The sequence below is a fragment of the Crocodylus porosus genome, unplaced genomic scaffold (genome assembly GCF_001723895.1).
Source record: "Crocodylus porosus isolate Cpor-Errol unplaced genomic scaffold, CroPor_comp1, whole genome shotgun sequence".
In the NCBI taxonomy this organism is placed as follows: Eukaryota; Metazoa; Chordata; order Crocodylia; family Crocodylidae; genus Crocodylus; species Crocodylus porosus.
In genome coordinates this window covers 28332771-28344032 of record NW_017728931.1, presented here as the reverse complement: position 1 = coordinate 28344032, position 11262 = coordinate 28332771, and the positions used below count along the sequence as shown (strand labels likewise).

Below are 11262 nucleotides of genomic sequence, written 5' to 3'. Positions count from 1 at the left end.
ATCGCCCTCCTGGCAGCGGGCAGGCGCGGGCAGCCGGGACGTGCTGGCGGGCGCGGGCGCTGCACCACATCCGCAGCTCCCGGAAAGTTTCCTGGGCCGTGTGCGCCGGGTGCCTGTGCTTGGCGCTTGCTCTGCTGCTCCGCGCGGGGCTGGAGGAGGAGAAGGACGGCGGCGGAGGAGGAGAGGGAGGCTCGCCCTCGCCCCTGCCCCTACCCCGCGCGGGGCTGCAGCCGGCCGCGCTGCTCGGCAGCCTCGTGGGTGCCTTCTTCTGGATGGGCTGGTACTTGCTGCGCGCTGGGGTCCGGCCGCACACCGCCGCCTGGCTGCTGGCCGCCTGCTGCGGGGGGGAAGCGCTCGTGCAGCGCGGCTTGGCGGTGGGGGAGGATCACTTGCTCTCCTTCCCCGCCACGGGGGTGGTGCTGAGCTGCCTGGCCGCCGCGACATGGCTGGTGCTGAAGCTGCGGCAGGGCGTCCTCATGATCGCCGTGACTAGCGCCGTCCGGACCACGGCCCTCGTGTCCCTGGACAGGATCCAGCTGGCCTGGAGACCCTACCTGGCCTACGCGCTCGGGCTGCTGGGCATCCTGCTGGCCGGCTCCGCGCAGCGCCTCCTGCCCCGGCCCGGGCCCGGGCCCCGCCAGCTCGCCGGCACCCCGCTGCCCCGGCCGGACGTCCCGGTGCTGAGGAGGCGGCGGCGCTCCAGCTCCATGATCTCCGCCGAGATGTCCGGCTGCAGCAAGTCGCATCGCAGGACCTCGCTGCCCTGCATACCTCGGGAGCAGGTACGCGCCGCGCCGGGGAGAGGGGCGAGAGCGAGCAAGGGGTGCCGCCGCCGCCCAAACTTCGCGGCGGCCGCAAACTTTCTTGGCTCCTCCCGGCAGCGGAGCGGGACGCAGGCAGCGCCCGGGGCTGTCCCGCTCGGCGGGTGGCGAGTGCCTGCGCTGCGGGCTGCGGGAGGGCTCCGCTGTCTGCGCTTCCCGGCTCGGGGGGTGGAGAGCGGCGCCCCCGGGCCCCCGCCGAGTCGCTGCGCGGTTCCGACGGGCAGAGCCGAGGAGAAGGGGCCTCTGAGCAGCACGGCTGTGGGCACCCGCCCGGACTCCTCAGGACTGATGCGTACAGACAGCTGTGGAGGGAGAGGGAGAGAGATTAGGACTCTACAGACTCCGCAACAGAGAGATGGGGAGAGACAGAGAGCGAGCTATCGGGATAGATATAGCCCCCCACTACCTCTCTAGATGGATATACGTAGAAGTAGGCAGATGTCTGTCGATATGGAGTATATCTAGAGACTGTCTCTTCAGATTTTATGTATATAGCACACACCATTTATCTCTATCCTGTCCATCTCTGTGTATCAAGATGATCTCTATACAGATTAGTTTATTCATATAGCAATATCTGCAGATTATGTGGATACAGATTTAGCTATCCATCTCCCCCTCTCTCTCTAGATTATATAGCAATTTTTGTAGATTATATGGATACAGATTATATCATCTATTTCTGTAGGTATATATTGATAAATATCTATAGAACATACCCCCCCCCCCAACAGTCTAAGTGTTGTGATAAAAGCTATTATAGAGATGCAGACATTTGTATCTCTAAGGTATCAAGCAGTTTTTGCCGCTGCTCTTCAGTCCTTTGATACTAGATCTGTGTTAGTTGTGCATTTTTGACTCGAGTATGTTGGAGGGGGAATAGGTGGTGGTTTCAATAGAAATGCACGTGTGCAGTATCCAAAAAAGCTTTTTTAAAGCAAGCTGTGGAAGGAAAGGGGGGAAAAAAGATATCTAAAGATATGAAACGCATGGAAATGAGTATCTTTGCAGCCTCACAGTTAGGATGTTGAGGAAACTTAATTTCACATTCAGATTATTTTCTGGGATTTAGTGTTATATGTGAGAAGAATCTTTCAATGGACTGAGTGTGATTGAACTATTTGGAGTAAGTGTGTCATTTCCTTGGTGGTGAAAAGGGAAGCCCAAGTGGAAATAAATGGCAAATGGTATTAAGTTTCCCTTTTCAATTAATATTAAAAATGAATCCATGAAATGTGGTCTGCTAAAGCTTATTCCAGTACACCAACGGCTTTCTTTGGGTGCCTTGCTGGGTAAGCAACTAAGTATTTTCTAAGTAATGGCATCTAACCATATGATGTGGGTGGCTAGTTTGTTTCTGGAAATGGTTTGATTACATCTCTTTGTGGTTGGTTGTGACATTTTTCTAGAAAGGCGCCTGGCAACATTATATACTGGAGGCTTATTTTACAGCAAACTGTACTTATTTAACACTTTTGTTTAGATAAAATATTATTTACTGCAGTGCCTGAGCAAATACTGTGTGGAAAAAATAGAAAGCTGACTCAGTTCTGATTTTCTTTTATTATGAACTTTCTGAGAGAGTGTGTGTTGGGTGTAAGAATCATTTGTAAATATATGATATTCAAGGGAAGAAAATAAAGTTGCTTAAATTTATTGCATGCTAGCTAGTTACTTCCGGTGGTTTCTTCCGATGATCATTTGCAGCGTTTAAAATATTTTTCCACTTGTTGTGGCACTTCAAACCAAATGCAGTTTTCCAGCAAGTGTTTAAATACAAACATTTTGATCCAATCTGTTCCACTCTACTCTAGTTGCTGCCTTTTTTTGTAAATCCTCTTGATCAGCTATCATATTGATAAATTGATCGGAGCAGAGAGCAACTTTAGGCCATCAAAGAAACCAATTTTAACTTGAGAGTAAGACTCAATTGTGTTCTGAGAAGTTTTAGTATTCCTGCGGAAGAAAGAGGATGGAGCCACTTGACAATAATTCAATTAATGAATTTAAAGATTTGGGCATTTTTTTAAATTAAATTGTTCTCCTTTAATATTTAATCAGTAGGACTTTGGATTGCTCACATCACCATATAATACAAGTATCTATGATTCTTTCCTACTTCGTTTTTTAGGAAGCAGATTGTTATATTGTGTGAACTTTCTTCCAAATTTCCTCTTTCTAAAGCTCTTCTTTTAAGTTAAGAATGGCAGAAAAGAGCCTGGGAGGCTCTCAGAAAAGGTTAGGAAGTGTGGGACACTCTCTCTGTTTTTGGCGGACAGCAAAACAGAGTTTGCGTTTATAGAAGAAATCAGTTCCCCGTAGATTTAAAGCAGCCAAATATAAATGTTTCTTTTTGGGACAGCTTTTAAATATAACATGTTAAAAATAGAGATGAGCACTCCTAAAAACAAATCCAATACCCTGACCTCCCTCCTTTCCTCCCCCTCCCCCCCCAACCCAATTTAAATAAGAAGAAAGTTTTTTTGCATGCTTTCAAGTGGAAGTAGCTCATTTGAACAGATCTGCTACATGGTCAATAGGGTAAAAATTAGGCTTGCATTTTAAGGAAGTTTAATATAGGATACATAGGCCTTATGAAATTCTCGTATATTGCTCATTAGTTCTTACAGTTGTTTAAGCTTTTCCTTGATTGCCAGGAAAAACTCCCTGAGCTAATTGTGTATAGTAATTTATGATCTTCCTAAACCTTAGAAATATTAGGGTGTGTGGTTGTCTTCCTCCTCCCCACAAAATAGCAGTGGTGTTGGGGTGCAGTGTATGGTTGGTGGGGTCAAGCAACGAAGATGTAAATGTATAAACAGGAACTATTCTGTAAAATGTGTTCAGAAACGTTAAGTAAATATGAGCTATATAGGTGTTAATGCAGCTTTCTTTTTATATCTTTAAATAAAGGGGTTTTGCTCTAAGTTCCTGGTGTGAACAGTCACATTTTTTTTCCCATATCCTTGAATTACCACTACTGTGGAAACTTGTCATCTTTGTTCTCGGCCTCAAATAAATTTTACATGTAACAAAGAAAATTTGTTTAGCCATTTAAAAAAAAAAAAAAGAGGTAGTAAAATATATTTTTTACCCTCTGTGAAATAATTCTGATTTTATTTATAGTGTGATTTTGTGTTTTTTCCCTGAACTGAACAAGTAGTTTGGAATAAAATGTTCACAGTCCTCAATGAGCAGCGAGTACTTTGTTGTGGCCTGAACTGTTGAGATGCTGTCTATCCCCTATTTTTAGCTGTAGTGGCTAAAGATGCTCTATTCCTTGAGGTATCAGGCACCCAGCTTTGAGAGGAACTGATCAGAAAAGTGGTTCATGAATGAATAGTTTGTTTGGTTTTTTCCTATTGATTTAAATAGAGGGCATGTTTTGAAAGCTGCTTGTAGCTTACACAGCTCTTGATATCTAGAGCTTCTTTACACCTTGGTATGCCATCCTTATCCTCTTCCCCTAAAACTGGCATAAGAAGAGATCCAGAAGGCCTGGCGTTTCCAGCTGCATACCATGTATTAGGGATATAGTGTATCTGAATCGTGTTTCAGGTTCAGTGCAAGTAAGAAATGGACAGGTGTGTTGGTGTAACTGTGGCTTTGGCCCTAAACTATATGGGGTAGCTGTTCAAAAAAAAATGTTTCTGGGAGAGTGTCTGTGCTGTATGTGCACCAGTTTCCTTCGCATGCTCCTGCCCCACCCTCCCCCACCCCGAACTGTCTTGTCACTTAACGTAAACTTATTACAAGCTAGTTTTGCCTAATGAACCGTAGTTCCAACTGCTGGTAGCTCAACTTGGTGAGTGAGTGTGTGTGTCTAGGATCACTTTAAGGCATACACTATAGCTGTCATCCTCCTGAATTAGAAAACACCATAATGGGGGTTAAAACAGTTGCTAACTTGAAAACCAAATGAACTTGAAACTGAGACAAGGGACTCCTCAAGTGTAGGCTCAGCTTTGTCACTGAGTATGCAGAGCCTGGGGAACTTTCATTCTAAAATCCTGGTTTCCCCAACAGGGTGTGCTAGGAGGATTAGCGACAGTAGAGTGCTTGGATGTGGGTTGTGACAGAGATAGGAAGGGACTGTGGATGAACTCTAACAGTGCTCCCCTGGTGCGGTGTCTTTGTCCAGTATCTGATTGTTGGACAATAAGCCCTAGCGTGTTGCCTTCAGCTTCTGCCTGCCTAATAGGGTGCCTGATCACTAGTTTCCTTTCACCAGCCTCTCCTCTTTTGTGTCAGAAAGGAGAATCTTTCTCTTGCCCTCTTGTTTGCACCTTTTCTGCCCAAAATTGTTTGGAGAGGAAGAAATGTTGGTTCACCTGTCTCCTTGAAAGGAAGAGTACCTGTATCTTCATGATTTTAATGATTGCAGCTGCTGTGAGAGGATATGTATGTCTGCTACAGCAGCTTTCTTCTAAACCTTCTCTTTTCACACCAGTGGCTTCAATTGCCTGTCTCTCTGATCTGTCTCAGATAGCAGCAGAGTGAAACTGCAATGATTCTTGTCAGTTTTAGCCCTGTTCTGGAATTGTGAATACTAGCCATGAAAATTAATTGAATTTTGCCAGTTGTTACTCTGCTGCTTGTGAAAGCAGTGAGCCAGGTCCGGTATTAAAGCTGCCTGTCTGCAGGCTTGGGAAAACCAGGCAACATTAATTCACATTAGGAGAAGGTACCCCTGCAGTGATGAGATCTAGAAGTGTTGGTTTGGTTTTGTTTTTTAAAATAAATAAACAAAACCCCTTGCTTCTACAAAAATATATCTTCATTCTTTCTCTGTTTGCTAGGGAGTGCTTTTCATATGTGAGGACTAAGTGGAGTTCTCTCTTGGTCCCCGTCATAATTAACTTAAAGAGGAACAAATTTCCTTTAATAGCTATGAATTTGGAATAAAACCTTAAATCTGCAATGTTGACATTATCTCTCTAGGAATGGTATGTAATTAAAGGCATTCTAGAATACCTATGTTTAATTGCAGGGGCTAGAAGGAAAAGCATGTACAGTGTAGATGCATCAGTTTGTTGTTTAGGTTATGACTTGGGCACTGAATTTTTGGTATACACCTAATTAAGTCAGTGCTGCAATAGAATCTGTCTAGTTACGTTTTTAGCCAGTTCTCTAATTAAACTGCAGCCACTCTGAGAAGTTTCATTGGCAATACTGATTTCTTTTCATAAATGGTGATAATGATAATTTATGTCATCTTGCTATTGGCTGAAATATTCTTGCTTAAAATATTAAGTCAGACTCCTGAATAATCATATAACAAATTATATGCAATTTTTTTAGGATGATTTTGCTGAAGCAAACTGAGTTTTCTTCAATTTTTTTTTTATTTTACTGAAAAAAATTAAAAGCTGTTGGGGGGAAACTGTCATGATAGGTTTACAATCTATTTTTGTTTGTCTCTTAAATAAAGTATTTTTTTTGGCCTATGGATGGAAAAGAATAAAATACAGTAGTGACTTTCTGTTCTCTCTGAACTGAGTGTAAAGTGTGAAAATGCAAAGCTGCAGAGCTGAAAGAAACCCTGTGTATGCAGGCTTGTCATGTTAATTAAATAAACAACTAGAACAGTGACCCTGTGTATGAAGTGTGTTTTGAGACGCTCGAGACAAAGCAGTAACACACGATGTTTTGGACATTGTGACATTTATATGAATTTGTCCTGCTTTGCTGTGCTTGCTGTTCAGACCTTTTTTTTGACACAAACTGGAAACTTGACACTCAAACTGTATTTTGGAAAGAGGAGGCATCCCCCCCCACCCCCCAGTTTTTTTTCTTAAGTCTCTGAAGCTAGGGAAAGATGAGCTGTTATGGCCAAAATCCACAGGATTTGAAATGGACGTGAGCTGATGACATCCTAAGCAGTTTAGGGGGAAAGGAAAAAAGGACCTGCTGAAATTTAAAGAATTCAGTCTGTTGCTAACAAATATGTTTTCATATCCACCAAATGTTATACAGCCTATATTATCCAATTAGATGTGCTAAGTAATGTTGGTTGTTCAGTGAGATTCAAAGAAGTAAGTGAGAACTTTTCTCTCTCATTTGAGTGGATTTCAGAGAAGGTTTCCGTTTGCATAGTTTACAAAAGCATGCCCTCAGATTCTGTTCTATATTACCCAGCATATCATTCAGAAATAAGCATACCTAGAATATACAGTTTTCATTTATTTTGGCTTGTTTAGTATTTGCTACTAGCAGAGTAAATTTGATAGTTCTGGTGTATCAGGAGTCTTCTCAACAAAGTAACCATATGTATGAGAAATACAGCCATTGAAGTTTACTTGTTCTTTTACTTTTTTTAACCTCTAGCTTTGAAAGGGCAATAGCAGATATCAAATATTTTCTCAATTAAGCTTTTCTTGGGAAGTAAGTTTAATCTATGGAAGTGTGAGAGAAAATTGTGTGCGTCACACCTGAAAGGGTGTTTTTTGCTTCCCTGCATATCCTCTTCTGCTAACCAAACTGAATAGCAGGACACCCGTAGGCTTGCAAATGCTTATTCCCAAGGGTTGTCCCATTGGCATTGGCAAGAATGTTCATGTGAGTAAAGTTAGTTTGTTACTGTTACAGGGTTGGTCCCTAGAGGGCACAAGAGACCCTATTCTAAATTTGCACTATCACTTACAGACAAGTGTAGCAAATAAAATCAAATCATCATGAAAAAGTCCATCATCGGTACACTGGAGTTAATTTGGGAATAAATGTATCCTTTTTTGTGGTTCCTTCAGTCAGTTAATGGGTCTTATAATAGAAACTTATGCTTTGTGTGTCTCACTTTTAAATGCCTAGGTAAAGCACCAATAAAACTTAGCTGATGATTGTTTAAGCATCAGTTGTATCTCAGCAAACTTGGTGGGATAGGGACAAACCAGCACAACTTCTGTAAAGAAAAATCATTCCTCTCTAGTCTGTTAGAATTAGTTGGATAGGTTAACAAATAATGCATACCGGCTGGAAGAATGTGTTTGGGCATCCAGTAAGATTTTGATCTGGGCCCCAACTAAAAGCTGTTAAGTAAATAATTGTGAGGTATGAGGTAGTGGCCTAGTAATTGGTCAAGAGTCAGAAAACAGAAGAAAAGAGTGACATTGCCATACAGAGAACATGATATTTTGCAGTGATCATGCTTCACAATTCTGTACTCTAATCACTGGATTTCTTATTAGTTATGTTGGAAAATGATAAACAGGAAAATGTGCTGGTGGGACACAATCACTTAAATTAGCCAGTGCTAGTGAGTGACTTAAATCGGCCAATAATGTGTTCGTATATTCAAATTTTGACCAAAAAAAGGTTAAAATTACAGTAAGAAGGAAGATTCTTACTATTTTCACAACTTATTAGGTTCTAAATTAAGCGACATAACCAATCAGGAAAAAGACCTTGGTGTCCTTGTGGAAAGCTAAAATGAAAACAATGTTTGTATGGAAATGGGATAGAATCCGTTTTTACCATAGGTTTCTATTACGTGTACTAGCAGTAAATGTTTGTCTGGAACAGTGATAGAGATTTGGGTACCTTTTTCCAGTGTGAGGTGTATTGAAAATAGAGGATCTCAGGATATGTGATGCAAAGTGTTCGGGGCTTGGGGAATCTTCTCAGTGAGGATTGAATGTAGACAGTTGAAAAAGAACCCAAACAAGTATAGCCATGCTTCTGGAAATCAGTTACCTTGATAGAAAGCTATGAAATGTTGAATAATGCATTTCTTATGATGAGTGGAGGGGAGAGCCAATTCAATTAAAATAATTTAATTGTAAACTTTTGAAAACAGTACTCTGTTACAAAGCATGATTAGCCCACAGAACTTACTATCACAAGATATTACTTAGGCCAAGCGCTAAGTAGAATTTTTTAAGAATATTAAAAATGTGTCATGAATAATGAGACCACCCATACTTCAATTCCATTAAAAAAAATCCTCTTTTTTAGCTAACTTATGCTTCAGAGCCTAAGGAAGCCACCAACTGATAGTAGCTAAGAAGAAACTTCCCTTATAGATGAGTCATGCATCTGGCAGCAGTAAAATAACTCTACTCTTTCCTCCTAAAGCATCTGGGACTGGCTACTGACACAGATAGAACTTGGAACTCAGTGGACCGCTGCTGTGATCTGTTACGGCATTTCCTATCATCCTAAAACAATCAAGTACTGAAAATTGTTGGGGAAAATATTTCCTATGAGAAACCGGGTAGAGCAGTTAAGTCTAATGTTTTATTTCATGGTCTGTTCAAAGGCTGGGAAAATGTAAACTCCAGTGTGTGTCAGAAATAACTCTGACTATAGATGTGCTCTCCCTATCTGCTGCCTCCACCCTTCCACAACAGTGTTCCCAATTAAAGTGACTTATTTGCATACTCTGTAGCCTGTGAGCTGCCCATGTTTGGTATTGTTTTATAGATAGGTTTTTTAGCTTATGTTCAAGGGGTTTTTTTTAAATAAAATTGCTTTACGCATCACTAAAATCTTCCGCGGAATCTTACCTCTAGCTCTAAGAACTGTATTAATGAAACTTTATAAGACTGGCCTGACAATTATGGAATTGCTAAGAGAGACAGCTGAGGAGAGCTAAAAAGTAGCAATTCGGCAGAGCCCTCTTTAAATTAGAATTAACTTGAACACTGTAAATGTTCTGCAGAATAAATTATTTGTAGGTTTACTGCTTCTAGGAATATGATGTGGCCTACCGTAGGTACTGCACTACTTGCTATTCTCAAGGGTTACCTCAGTGAAGATTTTTACTTTTTTTTTTAAGAAGAGTAACTTCTAAGAGAGAATAAGCTAGTAGATTTGGGGTTCTTGTTTGCCCATGGATCATAGTAGTTTGAATCTCATAGGTTCTTTTGCTACTTGAAAAAAGCAGGTAGCCAGAATCTGTCATGTTTTTGACTTAATTTTATATTGGATATTTGCTTTTTAAAGCCCTGGGTATCTTATCTGGGAAGTAATTAGCTGATACCCACACAGTGTGACCTACTAAAGAAATAAGGGAACAGAGAAGTTTTTGCTGACCTCCCCCATTTGAACACGCTGAAAGAAAATTGATCGGCATGTCTGTTCATGAATAAAGTGCCCCTTTTACTCTGAAATATAGTGCCTAAAATTATCCTGAAATAGTTTTAGGAGAACAGTAATTCTGCTGTGGCACTTCTTGTCAGTTTCTCCATACGTACAACCCTTTAATTATTTGTTTTCTGTTCCTTACTTCATTGTGTGGTCACAATGAAAGAGCTATCCTAGAACATTGAAGTTTCTGCTTTTTGTTCTCTGCTAGTTATGAAAATAAAGAAGACACTATTGGTCATACTACATTTAGAAGATATTCATAGGCATGCAATTTTTTTAAATGTAAATAACATATTTAGGTATGGTTCCAATAGTGCTGCTATAGGATAGCTGAAATGAACATCTGTATAGTTGATACATCTTGGGTATAATAAATAATTTGACTGTGTTCTTGTAGTTTGATTCTTCTTGTCAGTGTAATTTGGGCAACCATTGCATAAGAGCCCAGTCCTTGGGTGATGCTGACTCTTTATTTAAAGACTGATACACATGACTTGAATTTGATTGTCAGAATTGTATCATTTACACTGTATTGCAGATTACGGCAGGAAATTAAACCTCACTGGGGACACCAACAATTTATTTTGTGCCTGGTGACTCAGTCTGTAATGATAGGAGAAATGATTTTACCAATATATTCTCTGCAAAACATCATGATATACTTCTTGAATAACTTGTTTGATGAATATAATAGTTCCCTTAGTTTCGTAAACTGACAATATAATAAGTAATTGATCTGAAAATTTTAACTACCTTCAATATGCTATTCTGATATCTGACTAGCTCTATCCATGTTAACATGACCACATATGAGCATATGAGTGTCTAAAGAGCAAAGAGAAAAGGTACTTGGAGAGAATTAGAGAATCTGAACTTCTGGAGTTTGGGTGGATTAATGCATGGGCCCACTGCGCCCAGGCCCAGAGGCCCCCTGGGATGCCAGGGGGCAGGCAACATGTAGGGGGGTATATGGGACATGTGACTCCCCCCTAAAATTGGCCTTTGCTGGCCAGGGAGTGGGTAGCACTGGCTGGTGCTCCCCCGCCCCCAGTAGCATTTCCAGTTTTGCTGGCAACGCTTCGGTGGTTGGTGGTGATCAGCAGCTGGTGCCCCTCTAGAGCCAGGAGGTTCCAGTTGCCCTTGCCAGGGGCACCATGGCCCTGCCAGGCATCCTGGCTGCAGGCATCTGGGGTGGGCAGTGCATGCTGCCTCCTCTCTGGTCAAGCTAGGGCCAGGGGCTAGCGGTAGGCGTGATGCTCCCTGCAGGCAGCAGCAGCTTCCCAGGGCGATCTGGTGCCAGGAGGCCCCGTGGGTAGCCCTGCTCCCTGCCATCAGTGGTGTACTGACAGGAAGGAGT

At 42.0% G+C, this 11262-nt stretch overlaps 1 protein-coding gene across 1 annotated transcript in view; it reads left to right on the top strand.

Moving 5' to 3' along the window:
- Window positions 1-5: 5 nt before the first annotated feature.
- PDE3A (phosphodiesterase 3A) overlaps window positions 6-11262 on the top strand; it is a gene marked incomplete at its 5' end in the record, with an annotated part of 372180 nt that continues 360923 nt past the window's right edge. Inside the window, one exon of the mRNA XM_019543875.1 lies at window positions 6-782. Coding sequence (XP_019399420.1) covers window positions 6-782 — 777 coding nt within the window. The remainder of the gene's footprint in view (window positions 783-11262) is intronic.